Source organism: Phycodurus eques, chromosome 11, assembly GCF_024500275.1.
Source record: "Phycodurus eques isolate BA_2022a chromosome 11, UOR_Pequ_1.1, whole genome shotgun sequence".
In the NCBI taxonomy this organism is placed as follows: Eukaryota; Metazoa; Chordata; class Actinopteri; order Syngnathiformes; family Syngnathidae; genus Phycodurus; species Phycodurus eques.
The window spans coordinates 25,705,202-25,727,752 of NC_084535.1; the positions used below are offsets into that span (position 1 = coordinate 25,705,202).

Below are 22,551 nucleotides of genomic sequence, written 5' to 3' on the forward strand. Positions count from 1 at the left end.
CTTGTACCATTTGAAGCTAAAAGCCATTCAACAAATAAAAACATTTAGCCAGGTAATGATTAATATTAGCCTTACCTGCATAGCTACTTTGGGATTAACAAGACAGAAAACGTTACACTTTTGATGTCGATTGAATACTTTCATTGTGGAAATTCAAATTCCACAGGAAAAAACTGACATGACTTTGGCCTTTAGCCACCAGAATGTTATGCACCAAAAGGCATTTATTAATACTTGACATTGTACATGTGTCCAATTTGTGCCCACCATGGTGCAATATATGCAATTATATCAATTTTAAAGAGCTTTAAAGAATAACTGCAACATTTAAACACTATATCCGGTCTGGAGATATTTGACGCACAGGGCCGGGTATACGCTGGGGCAAGAGTGGGCGTGGCTCCCTCAAACAAATTCCATGCCCCCTCTAATCAAATCATCGCCAGCTTCCTCAAATATGTCTCTTCAGCTTCGTGATGTGTGGCGGCTGTCGGTGATCTACTGTCTGCATTGAGACAGTGGAAATAGCAACAAAGTTCAGATACTATATTGTTTCAGAAAATATGTTAATCTTTATAATTTAAGTGCCTGAAACATGTAGTATGTATATATTTGTAACTGTTGTTTGATTTTTTTGAATTTATGTGATTTGCCCATGTGCAGTGGTACATGTGGCTGGAGGAGCAGAGTTGTGAAGTCTGGAAGGTAATGTGTAGATAGAGTAGGCCTTCAAATTAGAGTAAAACAGTAAAACTTCATTTCTCAACAGATCTCGATTTCGTCTGCTACTTGGGGAACCCCTTCTCCAGTTGGTTGGGTTTCAGTTAAAAATATATACCAAGCGCTTGTACGGGCCGAAGTTCCTAGAAGATTGACACATCAAAAGTACTCTTGACGTTTGTAACAGAGCCATTTGCCCTAAAAACTAAACTTAACGAGTGGAAATGGATCATTATTAGGGGCGGCTGGTGCGGAGGGTAATGTACACCCTGGTGGTGGTGGTCAGAGGTTCCGTAGCCACAGAATGACAGCCCAATAATGTCAGACTGCCCCAGGGCAGCTGTGGCCTCACAAGTATTTTACAACCACTAGGTTGTGACTGTGAAGGGAATGAATAATGTGTGCAATTGTAAAGCTTTTTTTCTGTGCCTTGTAAATTGCTATATCAGTGCATTATTATTATTATTGATAAGAAGAGCAGTCTGGGCAGAATAACTCATGTACTTCAGCAATCAATTGTTTTTTCATATATTGATTTGTTATGGAGAATTTTAGAGGTGTTTGAAGTGCTCATTCCATGTTTTTTTTAGAAAATTCCACAAATCCACAAATTCCACTTGTCACATTGCTAGTTATTGATCCTGTTATGTGTGGTTGCCTAGTTGTACATTTTTGGCCTTCCCTCTTAGAAAATCACACCCACACAACTAAACACAACTTATTATTATTCATTAGTGCCCTATAAAGGATTCATCTATAACATTTGTCGAATTTAAGCTTTTTTTTAGTTTTGTGTTCATTTGTTGATTATTGTTATTCCAGGGACCCTGTTCACATCCATTGGTGGTAAAGTCACAGTGGCTGGAGAAGCGAAGCTTGTGATGCAGTTGGTGGATAATAGTGTGTGTGCAGGATTATAAATTTGTTCTGATTTAATGTCAAGTGAGGAGTGATACACAAGTACACGTACAGACCCTTTCTAAAAAATGTTTATATCATGGAAAAGTTTGCTTGCTGTCAGTTCTTCTTTGTTTCTGGGTCTGGTGCCCCTCATTTTCCTCTCAATAATATCCCATAGAGGTTCAGAGCCGGCGAGCTGGCTGGCCAGTCAAGCACTGTTGTGGCATGGGCATCAAACCAGATTTTGGTGCTTCTGGCAGTCTGGGCAGGGACCGGGTCCTGCGGGAAGATAAAATCTGCATCTCCATACAGATCCTCAGAAGAAGTAATCATGAAGTCATCTAAAACATTCTGACAGACTGTTGCGGTGACCTTGGATTTAAGAAAGCAGAGTTTACCAACACCTGCACTGGACATTGCACCCCAAATCATGACTGACTGTGGATATTTCACACTGGACCCCAAGCAGCTTTGTTTCTGTTCTTCACCCGTCTTCCTCCAAACCCTTGGACCTTGAATCCCAAATGAAAGGCACACTTTAGTTTCCTCGGAAAAGGGGACCTTCGGCCACTGCCCCACAGTCCAGTCATTCTTCTCCTTGGCCCAGTTGAGACGCTTCCTACGTTGGCTCAGGCTCAGAAGTGGCTTGATACGAGGAACCCGACAGTTGTAGCGCATCTCCTGGATGTGTCTGAATGTGATGGTTTTTGAACCTGTGACTCCCGCCTCATTCCACTCTTTCTGGATATCAGCTAGATTCTTAAATCTTCTGCTTGATAATCCGCTGAAGCCCACGGTTCTCTCTTTTGCTGGTGCATCTTCTCCTGCCACATTTTGTCCTTCCACTAGACCAGGGTTGCCCAAACGTTTTGGCTCAGGGGCCACATTGCCGTAAAAAATTGTCATGCGGCCCAGCATTAATTTTACATGCTACCGACGAGGGGAATGCTTTTTTGTATTTTTATTTTACTTTGTTTTACTATGCTGCCTGCTGCTAGGTAGATCTTATAACTGCCTGACATGGATACATGAAGGTTAAAATAAAAATGAATGAAATGCAAACTAAAGTATTTTTATGAAATTTGACTCAAACTCAAACTTTATTCATCAGAACCAACAAACAACACGTTTGCATTCATGTGAATGGTGATACTGAGATCTCGACTGCAGTAAATGGGGCAGGTCTGGCTCAAAAGCGGTGATTTTAATGCGCAAGATGTCACGGAGGTGGGAGTCACTTAGTCTTGTCCTCACGCGGTTCTTATTCATGTTCATGCCTGAGAATGTCTTCTCGCACAAGTATGTCGAGCCAAACAAGCTCAACATTTTCTTAGCAAATGTACGAATCTCTTGGAACCTGTCTTTATCCAGCAGCTGGTAAAAGTTGACAAGAGGGAGTCGTTGGTACCGGCTGCGACACTCTGTGTCACACTGCAGCTCAATGAGCTCCAGCTGCAGGTGGGCTGGAACGTCACTGAGATCCACGGAAACGGGAGAAGAAAAAAGCGTGATCTCCTTTTCAATAGTTGCAAAATCCCTGAAACGCTGTTGAAACTCCTCAGTCAGAGATGAGATGTTTGCGGCATAGCTGCTCATTTGCGCACTGATATTGTGCGCTGAAAAACGGGTCATTATTTCTTGCAGAGATTGAACACAGCCACAGTCTCTTGGCAAATTACGCAGATGCAGTTGTTTCGAAACTCGGTGAAAAAATATTCAGACTTCCATTTGTCCTGGAAACGTCGGCCCTCGCTATCAACTTTCCTTTTCTTACTTCCGGTTGCCATTTTAGAAATGGGCAAAAAACAGATCATGCGCAAAACGGCCCCGCGAGAGTTCAGCCACAGGTTTACTGCCATCCTGTGGTGAAATATTAAATTGCGCGTGTATTTTGCACTGCCGGGCCACATATTATTGGTTTTGTGACAGAGGCTTCGGGCCAGTGGAAATATGAACACGGGCCGGATTTGGCCCGGGGGCCGGACTTTGGGCACGTCTGCACTGGACTTTCCATTGATATGGTTAGAAACAACACAGCCACCCTCCTTAGCTATGGACTTTTGTGGCTTGCCAATCGTATGGAGGGTGTCAATGATGGTCTTCTGGCTAGTTGTCAAGTCTGCAGTCTTCCCCATATTGAACCCAACTGAGACAATTGAACCAAACTGAAGGAATTTAATGATACATGGGGAAACCTGTGCAGGTGCTTTGAGTTTAGTAGATGATAAGTGTGTGACACACAAGTTAAAATGTTTATGGCCTGCACAATTTGGGCTGATTTCTTCACAGTATTCAAATGTTTTGAATTCCTGATTTTGTGGGTTTTATGAGCTGGGAGCCCAAATTATGTAACAATAAACACATAAATACTTGAAATTGTTTAAATTGTGGGCCCTGTATCTATAATCTATGAAAGGTGAACTTTTTGAATAGAATTATGGAAATAAATACACTTTTCCATGATATTAAATTTTTTTGGAAAGCGTCTGTATAAGTGCCCTATTAGCTATATAGCCATTATCTGTAATGTACAAGTGTGTTATTAAAGTGTTTTACATGATGTTAATTAGTGAAAGATGTAGCAATCGCTAAATTAGTGGCATAACAAATAATGATAATGAATAATAAAATAAAAACAAAAATATGCTGTCACATAATGCCCCCTTAACATTTATGCCTGCCCTTTCATGTATGCATTCCTAGAACCGGCCTTGTTGATGCACTTGAAGACCTGTATATACAATGCCTAACACATTTATTGGTGGACCACCTCACAGTCTCAGAGACCCTCCAACATCACAAAGTGCTTCAATGTGGGCTCTTTAAAGAGGTCTCTACCATTTTGAACAGGAAAAAGGAATTTAAAACAGAATACACATTTTACACATATCTCCTTGCATGCCTCCATGTGTCTGGTCTGGTTCTCTGTGTGGCGTCAAACACAAAACATGCAGCAGCGTCCGAGTTAAATCATTTCAGTTAAAAGGCTGGTGTATTAATCCTTCTTAATTATATTGGTAATTACCAATGCTGTTAGTTTACCCTTACATAGGGTCGTGGTCTCATAAAGTACTGTATTTCTGCCAGTAGGTGATGTTAAAAAGTTGGAGCACTGGTAATTAAAACTTTCAATATGAGTTTTGGAAGAAATCCTACCTGAAGCATAAAATTTTTAAACTTTTCTGTGAAGTGTATCTGAGGGTGTGACAGTCAACGGTAATCTAATGGTGGTTATACAAGCAATTTAGTGATGGTGATCATACTGACCTGCCGGATTCTGTAAGAGGGGCTCAGGTAAACAGAGGGCATGGAGCTCAGGTGGAGTGTCACAGCATCTGGTGGAGAGACTTCATATTAAACACTGGAGAGTTGTCAAAGAAGTGACATGTGCTCCCAACTGTCTCCTCACACATGTGCGTACTTTGGCATGGCATTAGTTAAGGTTGCTGTCCAAAGCAGCTGATTTGATTCTCACACTTCTGGTGTCTTTACAAGATCCTCTCTCTTTAAAAATAACATTAAATGATGGTGGTGCAAAGTGAGACAATCACAAATACTATAGTACACCAGCACGTTCTTTAGGGCCAGGCCTTCTTTGCTGACCTAAACATTATCAAAACACGAACGATCAGGGGTGCAGGGCTAGCTCGCTCATTAGGTGAGATAAGCACATGCTTAAGGGGCGCTGTGACCTCAAGAGGGCCCCCAAAAAATCGGGTGAAAATTTACCTTCAATATAATTATATTAAAATGAATTATTACGATTAACTCTTAATTTCAAGATGAACTGTTTCTACTATAAGGAAAGGAAAAATGAGTACATTGAAATTCATATACACAATAAAATAAGAAGTTGAGCAAGGTGAAGTACGTAATTTGAAATTAGCATTCCTGCCCCGAGCATAAAAAGCGACGTACACAGCCACAGCTGAAAGCAAACGGGATGCAAACAAACAACGCCACAAGTGCGACAAAGACGGTTTCGAAATGTACTTCTGCAATGTAAAACATTGTGCAGGACTGAATAATCGACACGAGTCGAAGAAAGACACTAATTTCAGACGCAGGAAGACCAGTGCTTCTGCACTGCGTGTCGTCTGTGTTGAATTAATTCTTGAGTGCCGGGTTAGTTGCTGTATATTTCTGAATTTATGATGGGGGTAGTTGCACTTTAAATGGTATATGAAAATAAAACGATTCCATGATTGAGTAATAAATTTGAAATAATCTATTTTTTTGGTCAAATATTTTATATTACAATCAATAAGAACATGTAAATAAATACATTATTTAATGTTAAACTAAAAAGTTAAAACAGCAGTGACAGCCTCATTTGTTGTGGAGAAAATTGAAAAATTTATCAATCTAAGCCTGAAGCTTGACGTTATAGAAATTACAAATTTGTGTATTATGTTTCCCTCTTACTATTTAGCATCCATCCATCCATTTTCTGAACCACTTATCCTCACGAGGGTTGCGGGTGTGCTGGAGTCTATCCCAGCTATCTTTGGGCAAGGGGCGGGTACACCCTGAACTCGTCGCCAGCCAATCGCAGGGCACATGTAAAAAAAACAACCATTTGCACTCACATTCACACCTACGGGCAATTTAGAGTCTTCAATTAACCTACCATGCCTGTTTTTGCCCTGTGGGAGGAAACCGGAGTACCCGGAGAAAACCCACACAGGCACCAGAAGAACAAGCAAACACCACACAGGCGAGGCCGGATTTGGACCAGGGTCCTAAGAACTGTGAGGCAATTGGGCCGATGTCGTCCACCGTGCCACTTACTTAGACATATTCAAAATAACATATTTTCCCTTGTTATTTTTATAATTATTTCTCAAAATCCTAAATATAATTAAAATGCAGATGCCAATGCACTTAAATTACCTCATTGCTCGAGCCAAATGTAAGGAAAGAAACTTATTGATGAACTGTCAAACTACTAAATGCTAAAAGAAAACGAGACAAAAGGAAAATGTTGCTTGGTTACTGAGTAAAATCCAGATTAAATCTTCTGCCGATGAATCAATTTCTTTCAAGTTGGGAAGCTTCACATATTTGCAAGAAATTGACAACTAACTTTTAACATGGAAAAGCTAACACAGATTCAAATTCAAAGAAATGTCCAATTAGTAATATTACAAATGCTAATAACAAATATTCCCTCCTTTGGCTGATTGGTATACTGCTCGCTCTCTGTTGGGGTAGGGACAAATTTATTGATGTGACCCCAGAGAACTTTGTAAACATGTGAAAATGACCAAAACTGTCCAGAACACAGGGAGAAGAAGAAGAAAAAAGCAGGAAAATGGGAGAAAGAGACATCAAGTTGTTGCTCCTTTTGGTTTGTCCCATTAGGTGTTGTCACTCGGATGATTTGTTTGGCAGTCAAGATACAGTAATAAAATGAGAAAATGTTTGATTTTGGCGGCACGGTGGCCTACTGGTTAGAGCGTCAGCCTCACAGTTCTGAGGACCCGGTTTCAATCCCCGGCCCCGACTGTGTGGAGTTTGCATGTTCTCCCCGTGCCTGCGTGGGTTTTCTGCGGGCACTCCGGTTAATTATTATTAATTAACTCGGCATCCTTGGGTCTCCACTTTGAAACGCCAGGCAGCCGTGATTCACTTGGCGTGATGGCAAAGCAAATGTCTGTGTCTTGTGTTTGATGGTTTATGGCGTTGATTCGATTAGAGTCTGCGTGTGACGTTGCATCTCGCCTGCCTCTCTCGTCTACCTCGGCGGGGAGCGGCGGTACTGCGAGGCTAGGTTGCCGGTTGGTATCTTTTGCGTAGCATGTCCGCTACACTCCGTTAGTCCTCGGAATTCCCTGGCTCATGAAGCACAACCCCGCCATAGACTGGACCCACCTATCGACCACTGGGTGGTGTCCTCACTGCCATTCGCACTGTCTGCTTTCTCCCATGCCGCCCTCCAGCAAACCTCAACCACCTGCTACACTGGTCGACCTTTCCCGGGTGCCGGAAAAATATCATGATCTCCCCCCTTTTTTCAGTAAAGATCTTGCCATTTCACTACCCCCTCACCACCCGTATGACTGCGCAATTGATTTTCTGCCGGGAGCCCCTCTCCCCTCCAGCCGTCTCTTCAACCTTTCCCACCCTGAGAAAAAGGCTATGGAGGACTATATCCATGACTCCTTGGCTTCTGGACTCATCTGGCCCTCTTCTTCCCCCGTGGGGGCCGGCTTCTTCTTGCGTTGAGAAGAAAGATACCACTCTCAGCCCCTGCATCGATTACCGTGGACTCACTGACATCACCATAAAAAAAATAATCTCCACTGCCCCTCATTGACCCCTCATTTGAACACCTGTGTGACGCCCAGATATTCACCAAATTGGATCAACGCAATGCATACCATCTCATGCACATCAGAGAGGGGGATGAATGGAAAACTGCTTTCAATACCCCCCTTGGACACTTCCAATACCTGGTCATGCCATTTGGATTAACCAACGCCCCCGCCATTTTCCAAACCTTCATAAATGACGTCCTCCTTGATATGTTGAACCCGTTTGTTTTCGTCGATTTAGAGGAAATTTTGATTTTCTCCCGCTCTCCCGAAGAGCCATCGCCATCATGTCCGCCAAGTCCTCCAGTGTCTCCTTCTCAAACCTGAGAAATGTGAATTCCACCTCTCCTCTGTACACTTCCTGGGCTATATTATTGGCAAAGGACAATTACAACCAGACCCAGCAAAGATCTACGCAGTTGTAAACTGGCCCATTCCCTCTACCCACAAAGAACTACGTTTGCTGGGATTCGCCATTTTCTACCGCCGCTTCATCCGCAATTACAGTAAAGTGGCTATTCTTCTCACTAGCCTTACCTCCACCAGCTCTCCATTCCAGTCGACCCTGGCTGCATCCCAAGCCTTCGAGCGTCTTAAAGACTTATTCACCAGTGCCCCCATCCTGAGGCACCCCGACCCCTCCCTCCAGTTCGTTGTGGAGGTCGACGCCTCGGACACTGGGGCAGGGGCCATTCTCTCTCAGCGGGACCCCACTTCCCAGAAACTATATCCCTGTGTTTTTTTTCCCCCGTCGTCTGTCCCCTGCCGAACAGAATTATGACGTCGGTAACCGTGAGCTGCTGGCCATCGTCTGGGCATTGGAGGAGTGGAGACATAGGCTGGAGGGGACTGATTCTCCGTTTATCATATGGACCGATCATAAAAACCTTGCCTAACTCCGTTCCGCCAAACGTCTTAACCCCCGACAAGCTTGGTGGGCCCTCTTCCTGAGCTGATTTAACTTCAGCCTCTCCTTCCGTCCTGGTTCCCGCAACAGCAAGCCTGACGCCCTCTCTCGCATGTACTCACCCACCTCAAGCCCCGCACAACCTCAACGCATCCTCCCTTCCTCCTGCTTCGTTGGGGCAGCCACCTGGGAGATCGAACAGGTAGTTAAAAATGTTCAAGAAACCCAACCAGATCCCAAGACTGGACCTCCTGTTTGTACCCGACTCGGCACGTTCTGACGTTCTCCTGTGGGCACACAATTCAAAACTCACCTGTCACCCTGGAACCACCCGCACCATCCAATTCATCCAACAGCCCTTCTGGTGGCTGCAGTTCCTTTGTTGGAGCTTGGGTGGCGCTTTGCGCCCCTCTTGCCCTCTCTCTTGCTTCCCAGTAATCAGCACCACCTCAGCTGCGCACCTGTTGTCAATCAGCCTTCATCATTGCCTCCATTTAAGCCTGCCAGATCCAAGACTCCACTGCCAGAGTATTAACATTCATCCGTGGTACACCGTCTCTACTCGCACGTAAACTACGCTACTTCTTGCAATTGTTCTGACCTCCATGTTCGTCCTCGTCCTCAGTGCTCCTTCTGTGCTCCCCACCTTGCTGATCTTTCCAGCCACGCCGTCATGCCCTTCCACCTGCTCACGCCACCGCTTCCCGCACGTTCCTGTCCGCCATCACGCCTTGGAGGTCAAACTCTGAATTACAATTCTAATAAACCATTATCCACAAACCTCTTCCGCCTCCGCCTGCTATTGCGTCCAGTCAAACCTGATACAATTGTATAATGACAGTCACTCTCTTTACAAAACAAAGATCAAGTCTGAAACCTTGAAAGGCTTACATGTGCCAAGCAGACCCGGAAAAGCTGATCCATGCTTTTATCTCAAGTAGACTGAAGTATTGTAATCATCTTCTGACTGGACTCCCCCAAAAGAGCATTAAACAGCTGCAGTTCATTCAGAATGCTGCAGCTTGGGTTTTGACCACAGCTAAGAAATTAGAACATGCTCCTCCAATTCTAAAGTCTCTACACTGGTTCCCAGTCAGCTTTAGAATATACTTTTAAGTTCTGCTACTCGTTTATAAATCACTAAAAGATTTAGGTCCTGAATACATTCATGCTAATGGGATATAAACCCAGTAGGACTGACATCAGCCGATTCAAATCAGAGAACGGAGCACAAAGTCCAAAGCAAACATGGTGAAGCAGCTTTTAGCTGCTATGCTGCACGCAAATGGAATACGCTGCCAATAGAATTGAAGTCAGCCCCAAGTGTCAATGTCTTGAAGTCCAGGTTTTTTTTTTTTTTACTCATGCTTTTTAGAGCATTTCCACTTTTAAATAATCTTTCTTGCACTTCACACTTTTTTCTTAGTTTTTAAAGCTGTTTATATTTTATTTTTATTTTTTATTGCTTTTACTCATGTAAACCACATTGAATTACCTTGTGTATGAAATGCACTATATAAATAAATTGACTTTGCTTTACATATGGACAGAATAGAAAGCGTCTGTACCTGGGCATAGACTACATTTCCTTGATTAACTATCAGAGAGGTAGCAATCAAACAATTCTTATGAATATTATTTGAATGAAATTAATATGCCTGAAAATATTGAGGATAGTGTGGCTTCCCACATAGTGTGCTCAAAATAAATGGGTACAGTACACCAATTGCGAGAAATAGAATATCATAGTGGCGGCACGGTGGCCGACTGGTTAGAGCGTCAGCCTCACAGTTCTGAGGACCCGGGTTCAATCCCTGGCCCCACCTGTGTGGCGTTTACATGTTCTCCCCGTGCCTGCGTGGGTTTTCTCCGGGCACTCCGGTTTCCTCCCACATCCCAAAAACATGCATGAATTGGAGACCCTAAAGTTCCCATAGGTGTGACTATGAGTGCAGATGGTTGTTTGTTTGTATGTGCCCTGCGATTGGCTGGCAACCAGTTCAGGGTGTACCCTGCCTCCTGCCCGATGACAGCTGGGATAGGCTCCAGCACGCCCGCGACCCTAGTGAGGAAAAGCGGCTCAGAAAATGGATGGATGGATGGATGGATGGAGAATATCATAGTAGTACTTACGAGCATAAGTACCTACTGGCAGGACAAGTCAATCAAGGAACAAGCACAAGAGTAACACAATGCTGTGGCAATGGTGATGAACAATGGACTACACCTCGGCATTTTCCTTCCCTTTCCGTTTCACGTGTCTAAATTAGGGAAGGGCAAATACCCATAGCAGGTATTGTATCGGGCCTATTTCAAGGTATTGGGTACTCGTGAAGACTGCCAATACCAGCCAATAGGGAATTTCGGGACAACTCCCAAACAGCCGGTCCATTCCAGGCCGACCTTGTCAAGCGTCTTTTTTAAAAAAAATATTTTTAATAGGATACTTCCGATATAATTTGCAAATTACATAGCCATCATTTAACAAAACATAATTACACACAACTATTCAACAACAGTTGTTAAGCAGCAGATAAGCCCTAAGCGGGTCATCTCCCCCCCACTACCGCCACGCATGACCTGAACCAAAATGTGCAAAGCTGACAGATCTTTTCAGTGGAGGAAGGATCCAACAGCACCACTACAGGTGGGCACAGTGGAAAATGGCAAAATATTAGAACGAGCTGACCATGGATTTTTTATGCAAATTATTTGGTATGGCGGCACGGTGGACGACTGGTTAGCACATCTGCCTCACAGATCAGGGTTCAAATCCCAGCCTCGCCTGTGTGGAGTTTGCATGTTCTCCCCGTGCCTGCGTACCGTGGTAAAGAAGGACCTAAGCCGAAAGGCCTCCTGCTTCTCCTCCTTTTTTTTCTTCCTCCCTTCCGTCGAATCCACCTGTTCCCGGTGCGGACTGGGCCGGCCGAACACTCGGAAGCCTGACTCGCCTGCCTCAAACATGTTCATTCTGCCCATCTCATGTCACAAATCCCTTCCTTTGCCAATGTTCGTTTGTACCTGGTTTGTTTTGTGTTTTTATCATTAAATTTTGGATAATATTCACCACTTGCATTGATTCTGTGTGTGTTTGGGTTCGGAACGAAACCTCTGGAAAGTCTAGAACTCAAAGTTTCTAAAGTGTAGCCACCTTCCGATAAGAGACTGATTAAAAAGGTTTGTCGTCATTTCGCCTCAAGTTAAATTTGGTGCCCCTAATATAGATCCAATGTCTTGATTTATAACGCTGTAATTTAAAATTACGATAACACCGAAGTGACGCAGGCGCCGCTTCCAACTCATCGTTTCCTTCTAAATTAAGGACAATTCTTATTTCATCCATAATCGCTACAGGAGTGAGGTGAGGAATTCTGTCGACTAACGGAGTCTCAGGGGAGGGAATAACGAAAAGCTGGATGTCTTCACGGTGATTGCCTGAGATAAGTAACGTAAACGATACTGTTCGGTGGGCCCTGTCACCCATCCAGGGCTGTGACTTTTTTCGACGACTGGAGGGGTTTGAGAGGAAGTTGGAGTTGACATGCTAAATCCTCATGATTAAAGCACAATGCACTGAAAAAAACAACCTGTAGAATTTACCCAATAAATTTTGGGTAACAATTTGCAGCCACTTTAATTGGGTACATTTAAACGAAGAATAGAATACCTTAATTTAACAGCTATAAAATACGTACAAAACTTGGATAACGTTTACCACGCCTTTGTGATTACATTTGAACCAGAGGGCCTGAGCCCTTCAACTCAGGCCCCCTAGTATACTTTCTGTTCCTCAATATCGGTGTTTTCGATTACAATATTTATTTTACTGATGTAGGTCTGCCTGCTTTGGCAGTATCAAGTCTTCCAAAGCAAGTGCAATGCCAAATGACTTATACAAAGACTCAACTGGCCAATCAGGGAGATGCCTACACAGACATCTTCCACATTATCGTGAGCATGGCCGACAAATTATTGTTTTCCATGCAATCCATATAGTTTTATGAAATGAAATGCACATATTGCCTGGTAACCTTACCGGACACACTCATAATACAAGCAGGAAAAAATCTAAGTAATTATCAACGTTTAGCTAAGCTTATTTTAACCATATAGTGCATTTTTCTTTGTCGTTTATTTGCTTTTGTGCTCATTCGCTAGCTCACAACCAATCAGAGTGACCAATTCTCACCGAAGGGCGATACCATTTTGTGCTGATGAGCTGATAACACGTCAGCCAATTAGTGCGGCATATTGGCGTCATGTGATGCATATTGTAGTACCAATGGCTTTTAAGTGGATTCTACTATTTTTCTTGGTGACACTTTTTACTCTTGTCAAATAGGGAGTGGAGTTAAAATTTACTCTCTTCAATTATTATTATTGTCTCTTCAATTATTATTTTCTAAAATAATAATGTAAATTTTAGATGATTTTCATGGATTATATTTACCACTGGCGGCACGGCGGACGACTGGTTAGCACATCTGCCTCACAGTTCTGAGGACCGGGGTTCAAATCCCAGCCCCGCCTCTGTAGAGTTTGCATGTTCTCCCTGTGCCTGTGTGGGTTTTCTCCGGGTACTTCGGTTTCCTCCCACATCCCAAAAACATGCATGGTTGTTTAATTGGTGACTCTAAATTGATGTGTGAATGTGAGTGTGAATGGTTGTTTATATGTGCCCTGCGATTGGCTGGCGACCAGTTCAGGGTTTACCTCGCCCCTCGCCCGAAGATAGCTGGGATAGGCTCCAGCACGTCCGCGACCCTAGTGAGGATAAGCGGTACAGAAAGTGGATGGATGGATATTTACCACTCTCCAAAATCATTTTTGGTTTGCCACTGCTGTATCTAATTGGCTGTGTTACAGTAGCTCAACTCTGCCAGACAATGTAACGTCAGGACTGATGTAATCAGTTTGCAATCGCTACAGTGTATCTTTTACGTGGTTGCATGGATAAGAGAAACCAATCTAATCTGGAATCTCTAAGAATCTACCGTCTTTTTCATTGCGCTCCCACCGCCACTTAAGCAGTATCAAATTTCACATACCAGAATGGGTGAGGCAGGAAGTCAGACAAAGTGATGGAATTGAATATTTAACACTGGACTCCTGACTGTAAACCAAGTCAATACATTAATAAAAATAAAAGCAAGAAATGACGTATCACTTGTCACCAGTGAATGACTGTGACTGTGGTATTGACATTTGTATCCTTGTCCTGACATCAGCAGGTGACTGACGACAGCCTTAAGAATAGCAGCCAAGATAAAACATCCCAGATTGATAGAATAAAAGATGGGGCCAGCAAGTGTCATTAAAATATTTGTATTTCGCTCTCTAGACTTGACTGAGAAAATATGCTTTTTAATAGTGCTTTATAGATTTAGTCTTAACCAGCTAGGTCTACAAAAAACTATCTTACGTTCTGCAACATTATACTTCTTAAATTCCCTGTGGGAGGTTTGACATCTGGATCCATCCGTCCATCCAACCATTAACAATAGCACTCATCATCCTGTACTACAGTATTTCCAAGAGAAGGAGAAATGGGCTAGTGGCAAGGTAGATCTGGACATACATTATGGAAAAGGTTACTCTAGATCTGCAATGTGAAATAATTTAACAGAGTGGAGAAATTCTACTGCTGGACAGGTTGGACAACTGAACTCAGTTATGTGGAAGATTTTTCTTTGCTTCAGACCTTTGAACGTAGATGGCATGCATTAATTACATGTAAAATGTAAATGTTATCTGTAGTGGATTTATCTTATTTCAAATGAAAGTTAAATATTGTACTTACTGTATTTTGTGACAGTTTGATTTTTCTGCATATTTAGGAAGACAAAAAGAAAAATAAGATCTTGTATATTGAAACAACTCTTCTTGCCTAAACTGTCATAAAATATGTACAGTAAGATGTTTTCACTAGAAATAAGATACTGTAAATTCACAAGGTAAGATTTTAGTTTTAGCTGTGTACAACAATTTTTTGTTATGCGAAGTGGGACTAACAGGTTATGTTTAGGGTTGTTTCTTTCTAATTTGCCATTAACATTTACTGCAAAGCCATCCCCACCCCCAATTACTGACCATTAACCGATTATTGTTGTGTATTTGGTATTGTTTAATAAAGAAGCAAAACCAAATAAAGAACAGTTAAACAATATCACACGAGAGGGAGTAATGCTGTACTCACCAACCTTTTTGAAACTGAGGGCGACTTCTTGGGTACTGATTAATGCCAAGAGCTGCGACAAGTAGTTTGATATACTGAACACTTCTCAGGCTGATTCAGGTTTAACTACGTCAGTTACTGTCATGGGTGTGTGTTCCGGTTGTTGCCTTCCCCCTGTCTCATACACACCTGCTCCTGAGACTATCTTCACCACCTGTGCCTCGTTCACCCTAATTACCCCTTGCATCTAACCTCGTGTCCCATTCTTTCCAGTCGCCAGTTCGTTGTACCTTGTCGTCGCGTTCCAGCATTCCTTGTTTCCACGTCACAGATGCACAGTAAGACTAGACCCTGTTCCGATTATTGACCTCGCCTTTTTGCCTCACGTTTTTGGATACTGTTGCCTTTTATCTCTTGCCTGCCTGTGTATCGACCTCTGCCCGTATATTAAACCTCTCTTTTTGAAACTGTCCATTTGTTTTGGAGTCGTGCATTTTTGGGTCCTATCCTCTGTTCTGTTCATGACAGAACGAACTGGCCATAACATGGACCCAGCATACTCAGACCCGGTGCGCAAAGCCCTTCAAGCGCAGGGTCAACACCTCTCGAAGCAGGACGAGCAGGTTTCTGCCCTCCACCTTCATCTCGAGGGACTATCAGAATATCAGGACAATATCGTTAAACAGGTTATGAAAATGATTCAAAAAAAGGAACGAGTTGGCACAACACCCGATACCGCTACGGTACCAACGTTTTCATGTGTAGCAGTTACCATGCAACCACCTGTCACCTCCGCTGCTGTCTGCCCACATCTCTCTCGACCGGAGAGGTTCTCTGGAGATTCTGGGAATATTAAGCCATGCATCACTCAGTGCGAACTCCACTTTGAGACGCAGGCAGCTGCCTTCCCCACCGAGCGGGCAAAGATCGCTTTCGTTATTTCCCATCTGACTGGTTGTGCGGAGGCGTGGGCTTCTGCTGAATGGAGCCACAATTCCGCCGCGTGTCATTCGTGGGCTTTTTTCGTAAAGACTATGGAGCAAATTTTTCAGTTTTCCACACCAGATCGTGAGGCAGCTCGTTCCCTTGTCACCTTACACCAAGGTAAGCGCAGGGTTTCAGTTTACGCGATTGAATTTCGCATTCTAGCAGCTGACAGTCAGTGGAATAACAGGGCAGTGCTTGATGCATTTTTTTCAAGGACTATCCCCCGCCGTCAAGGATCATTTGGTCCTGCAAGACCTGCCGACCGACTTGGACAATCTCAGCCACGGTGACCAGCCAGACCAAGGCAGATCCCCTGTTGCCGTTCTCAATCCACTGGTTAGCGTCACCACGGATGAACCCATGCAACTGGGCAACTCTCCCCTGAGAAACGTCAACGCCTGAGGAAAGGGCGGTGCTTCTACTGCGGGCAGTAGAAGCAGGCAGTTGGGTCTTTTCGTGAGCAACTGCCATGCCAAGGTTGCCGGTGCCAGTAGCAAGGGCACGGGAGCGGTGAGTCTAAATTTCATTAAGGAAGACCCTACCCGGGTTCTTCCTAAAGTGACACTATGCTCTCCTGATCAAGAAATTCATACACCTGTATTAATTGACTCTGGTTCTGACGCAAACTTACTCAACTCCCTCCTCGTTAGACAAATGTACCTTATAACCTTTCAAATAAAACGCCACCGGAACTCCTATGCTGCAAACAGCAGTTTTATGGGCAAGATCACTCACCGCACCCAAACACTCACATTGACATTTCCTGATTCTCACTCGGAACGCATTAGTTTTCATGTTTTTGACACCATGAATCATGACCTTATTTTAGGGAACCCATGGTTGAAATTACATAACCCCCACATTGACTGGTCCTCTGGGCAAGTTATGTCATGGGGCAGCAATTGTGCCCAGAACTATTTCAAGCCTCCATGTGATGTTCAGGGCTATGTTTCAAATGACAATCCACAGACCCCATCATGGGATCCGGATTTATCTCAAGTGCCCACCTGTTACCAGGACATTAAAGACGTTTTTTCCAAGTCCAAGGCCAAATCCCTTCCACCCCACAGACCTTATGACTGTGCTGTTGACTTGCTGCCTGGAACCACACCCCCATGAGGGAGGTTATTCTCTCTTTCAGGGCCGGAACACAAGGCTATGAAGGAGTATGTGGAGGAATCACTGGCAGCCGGGATTATTCGCCCATCTTCATCCCCTGCGAAAGCCGGATTTTTCTTTTTGGACAAGAAGGACAAGACTCTGCGACCCTGTATTGATTACCGGGGTCTCAATTACATAACTGTCAAAAACAGGTACCCTCTTCCTCTCATCTCCACCGCCTTTGAGTTCCTGGAGGGAGCCAAGGTTTTGACTAAACTAGACTTAAGAAATGCATATCATCTAGTCAGGATAAGGGAGGGGGATGAATGGAAAACAGCATTCAACACACCAACGGGACATTATGAGTATTTGGTAATGCCTTTTGGACTAACTAACGCTCCGGCTGTTTTCCAGAACGTCTTGGATGACATGTTGAATGTGTACGTTTTTGTATATTTGGACAATATTTGGATTTTCTCCCCGGATGAGGAGACTCACATCATTCATGCCCGCTCTGTGTTGCAGCAATTACTGCAGAATGAACGATATGTCAAGGCTGAGAAATGTGAGTTCCACAAGGCGTCAGTTTCTTTTCTGGGGTTCGTGCTGGCTCCAGGTGAAATCAAAATGGACCCTTGCAAAGTTGATGGCGTGACTAATTGGCCCACTCCCACATCATGCAAAGACGTACAAAGGTTCTTAGGGTTCGCTAATTTCTACAGAAAGTTCATTAAAAATTTCAGTTCTATAGCCTCGCCTTTGCATGGTCTTATCTCGCCACACAGACCTTTCGTATGGAACCCGTTTTGTCAGGCAGCTTTTCAAAAACTTAAATCGAGCTTTACCTCTGCTCCCATCCTCACTTTGCCAAATCTCAAACAGCAGTTTGTGGTAGAAGTTGATGCGTCTGATGCCGGTATAGGAGCAGTGCTCTCCCAGAATGTCTCAAGGATGGTAAATTACATCCTTGTGCTTATCTCTCAAAAAAACTGACCCCAGCCGAGAGAAATTCTGACATTGGTGACCGTGAACTGCTGGCAGTCAAGGTGGCTTTGGTAGAGTGGAGGCACTGGCTAGAGGGAGCACATACTCCGTTTTTAGTGTGGACCGATCACAAGAACCTGGAATATCTTAAAACTGCTAAGAGATTAAATGCAAGGCAGGCTAGATGGGCTCTGTTCTTCACTAGATTAAATTTCACGTTATCCTACCGACCTGGTTCTGAAAATGGTAAGCCAGATGCTTTATCGCGCATTTTCTGTGCAGAGAATTCTTTGTCCGACCATATAACCATTTTGCCCAAGTCATGTTTCGTTTCTGCTTTTGTTTGGTACATTGAGACACTATTAGCCCTGAAAATTGCCCTGAAAACAGGCTTTATGTGGTTCCGACCTTAAGGGGAAGAGTCATCCACTGGGCTCACATTAACCGCACTGCATGTCACCCAGGCATTGCCAAGACTCAATCTGTGGTCGAAATGCGCTTTTGGTGGCCCAATGTTAGAAGGGATGTTACCAATTATGTCAATGCTTGTCAGGTATGTGCTGTTAACAAGTCCTCCCGCAAACGTCCTTCTGGGGAGTTGCGACCCCTGCCAATACCACAACGTCCTTGGTCAGACATCTCCGTAGACTTTGTGACAGGATTACCGGCCTCTAAAGGCAATACCACCATTCTTACAGTTGTTGACAGGTTCTCTAAGAAGGCACACTTCATTGCACTTCTGAAACTCCCGTCAGCTAAAGACACTGCCGAGTTAATGATACACCAGGTATTCAAGTTCCATGGTTTCCCCATAAATGTGGTATCGGAGAGGGGTCCCCAATTCATTTCGCAATTTTGGAAGGAGTTTTGCAATCTCATAGGTGCTACCGTCAGTCTGTCATCAGGGTTTCACCCTGAAAACAATGGACAAACTGAGAGGCTGAACCAGGACCTGGAGACTGGGCTCTGATGTTTCGCTTCACAGGAGCCGCGATCCTGGTCTCAGAAAGTGGTTTGGGTCGAATTCTCTCACAATTCCCTCCCCTCTGCATCCACTGGTCTATCGCCTTTTCCCGTTGTGCATGCTTACCAACCATCTCTATTTCCTGCCATAGCCCCAGAGTCCACAGTTCCAGCAGCATTGACCTTGGTGAGACACTCCAGGAGGACCTGGGAGCGAGCCCGCCAGATGCTGCTGCGCCAGGGACGGTCCTACAAGACCGCAGCTGACTGTAGGAGGACACCGGCCCCGAACGACAAAGTGGGTCAGCGAGTTTGGCTCTCTACCAAGCATATTCCACTCCGGGTGGAGTCCCGGAAGCTCACTGCCAGGTTCATCATCAGCCCTGTCACCCTGAAGCTGAGGCTCCCGAGGTCGATGCGGGTCCACCCTGCTTTTCACGTCAGCCTGCTCAAGCCCGCCCAGGAGTCCCCTCTGGTCCCGCCTTCCAGGCCCCCTCCTCCCCCCCGGTTTGTGGACGGGGGCCCTGTCTTCACTGTGAGGCGGCTGTTGTCGTCTCATCGGAGGGGGAGGGGGTTTCAATATCTGGTGGACTTGGAGGGCTACAGGCCTGAGGAACGGTCATGGGTGCCGTCTGCATTTGTCGTGGATGACCCGCTCTTTCGGGACTTCCACGTTGTGCATCCAGGGGCACCGTTAAGGGTGGGGGGTGGGGGGGGGGGGGGGGTGGTACTGTCATGGGTGTGTGTTCCGGTTGTTGCCTTCCCCCTGTCTCATACACACCTGCTCCTGAGAGCATCTTCACCACCTGTGCCTCGTTCACCCTAATTACCCCTTGCATTTAACCTTGTGTCCCATTCTTTCCAGTCGCCAGTTCGTTGTACCTTGTTGTCGCGTTCCAGCATTCCTTGTTTCCACGTCACACACTCACAGTAAGACTAGACCCTGTTCCGATTATCAACCTCATCTTTTCGCCTCATATTTTGGATACCGTTGCCTTTTTTGGATTGTCTGCCTGTATACCAACCTCTGCCCGTATATTAAACCTCTCTTTTTGAAACTGTCCATTTGTTTTGGAGTCGTGCATTTTTGGGTCCTGTCCTCTGTTCCGTTCATGATAGTTACAGGTTATTCACACTACGGCTGCAAGTAATGATTATTTCCATAATAGATTAAACTGACTATTATTCTTTTCCATAAAATGATTATGATTCAGTTACTGGTTTTAGCCGTAACATCCGACAGAAAATAGTCAAAAATGTTGATCATTGTTTTCCAAAGTCAAAGCAGATGTTTGCAAATGTCTTATTTTGATTAAACACAAAAGATAATCAGTCTGCTTTCAACAGAGGACGGCAGAAATCAAGAGAATATTTACTGTTGAGAGGATGAAATCAGAGGATCTGGACAATTTTACAGTGAGTTAAACAATGGCTCTAAACGATTAATCGATCATCAAAATACTGATTAATTTGAAGATCGATTAGTTGTCAATTAATCGATTAATTGTGACTCCACTTGTTATGTTTTCAGTCAACAGTTCTCAAATATTTTACACCAAGTACCACCTAAAAAAACTCTTTTCAAGTACCCCCATGATGAACAACATAAGTTATAGTAATGTAGTAGAATTACTGGTAAATTAAGTATTAACATATCTAATGTTATTGTAAACCACTGTAACTTTATGCACAATTAAACCAAATTATACGAAAAAAAGGTACTTGGATAATGATTCAGTGAAATGTATTGCACATAAAAGTTAAACAGAATTTGAACTTAGATGTTTAAAATGAAAATAAATATCTTCGAAATTTGACACACCATAGAGAAGAGTGTTGTTAACCACGCTGCCAAATTTGAATGATTAAAAAAAAGATGGACGAAATGGCTAAATGGATGGATTATGTTAATGGAAATCCAGTCAGTTAGCTTGTCAGCAGCACCTTAGCTTTAATAGAACACATGCTACAACAGATACAAGCGGCCGAAATGAGTTTCCTCCGCAGGGTGTCCGGGCTCTCCCTTAGAGATAGGGTGAGCAGGTCGGTTATCCGGGAGGATCTCAGAGTAGAGCCCTTGCTCCTTCACATCGAGAAGAGCCAGATGAGGTGGCTGGGGCATCTGAATCGGATGCCTCCCGGACACCTCCCCGGTGAGGTGTTCCCCGGGGACGACCCAGGACACGCTGGAGAGACTACGTCTCTCGGCTGGCCTGGGAACGCCTCGGGATCTCCCCGGAAGAGATGGATGAAGTGGCTGGGGAAAGGGAAGTCTGGGGGTCCCTGCTTAAGCTACTGCCCCCGCGACCCGACCTCGGATAAGCGGTAGAAGATGGATGGATGGATGGATGGATGCTACAACAGCTATATGCTGTATTCTTGTTAAAATATTATATTTCAACCAAGAAATGTATGGTTATAAACTTTTCTAGCTTGTAGATGCCATAGACTCATTTTGACTATTACTATTACTACTATATTACATACAGTAAAAGAAAGAAATCTCAAATTTGATGAGGGCTAGGATTCACTTGAAAAACGGGCTAGAAATGCCTATGGTCGGAATGAACAATTTGTAATAATATCACAATGTGATAAAGTGTGATAATAGGGTACATGACAAGTCATAAGACCAATAAATATTTTTACCATATAATAATTATTTCCCATAGTCAATGATAAAATATCTTTAGAATCCTAGTAAACTGGAGGTCAACAAGTTTCCAAAAACCGACTGCATTGGACTATACTTTCAGTGTATGTGCTTTGATAAACGTACTTACCATTGGGATCAGTGACTTGAACAGGGTAATTGGCTTCTAAAGACTGTGACAGAGAAAAGGAGAGCAGTTATTAGTAGAAAAATAAATCAAGCTAAAAATAAAGAGCCCTTTTGTGGAAGTTAAGAATGCAGCCTGACACACATCAGCCTTCTACTATAAGAGAAAATAACTGTACAAAGACAGAAAATGGCATGCTGGAACTTGTCCTTCAGTGAACCCTCGTGTGCTTGCTGCAGTTTTACAGTACTACATCTCTTAGCATACCAAAAGACACGTGCGTAAAAGAGGGAACAAAGGGAAATCACCATAAACGAAAATGAACGAATATTTCAGAGATGGAGACAGTTGGCACGTTAAGGCTGGAGGAGAGAATACATGAATACATGATAAAAGTACTCACAAATTCTGCCACAAAGGTGGTGGTGTCGGTGTCCTCCACTGGCTCTGAGCTGATTCTGTCCGCTTTCAAACATAGGGAGGTTTGTTAAAATCCAAAATCCATGGCCACCATGACACATTGCATGAACTGCAGATACAGAGGTGCCTTGAGATACGAGTTGAATTTGTTCTGTGACCAAGCTCATAACTCATATGACTCTTATCTCAAATCATCTTTCCCCATTGAAATGCCATTATGTGGAAATGCCATTAATCCGTTGCAGCCTCCTCCAAGAAAACAAAAATTGTGTTATGTGTTTTTGAATAAGAAAAATA

General features: G+C 43.8%; 1 protein-coding gene across 3 annotated transcripts in view; it reads right to left on the minus strand.

Moving 5' to 3' along the window:
- Positions 1-22,551, minus strand: part of edaradd (EDAR-associated death domain) — a 36,907-nt gene that overhangs the window by 1,444 nt on the left and 12,912 nt on the right. For all 3 annotated transcript variants that reach the window (XM_061689676.1, XM_061689674.1, XM_061689675.1), the window contains 3 exons: positions 22,238-22,299; positions 21,838-21,880; positions 4,888-4,955 (listed from right to left, as the gene is read on the minus strand). In XM_061689676.1, coding sequence (XP_061545660.1) covers positions 4,888-4,955; positions 21,838-21,880; positions 22,238-22,299 — 173 coding nt within the window. The remainder of the gene's footprint in view (positions 1-4,887; positions 4,956-21,837; positions 21,881-22,237; positions 22,300-22,551) is intronic.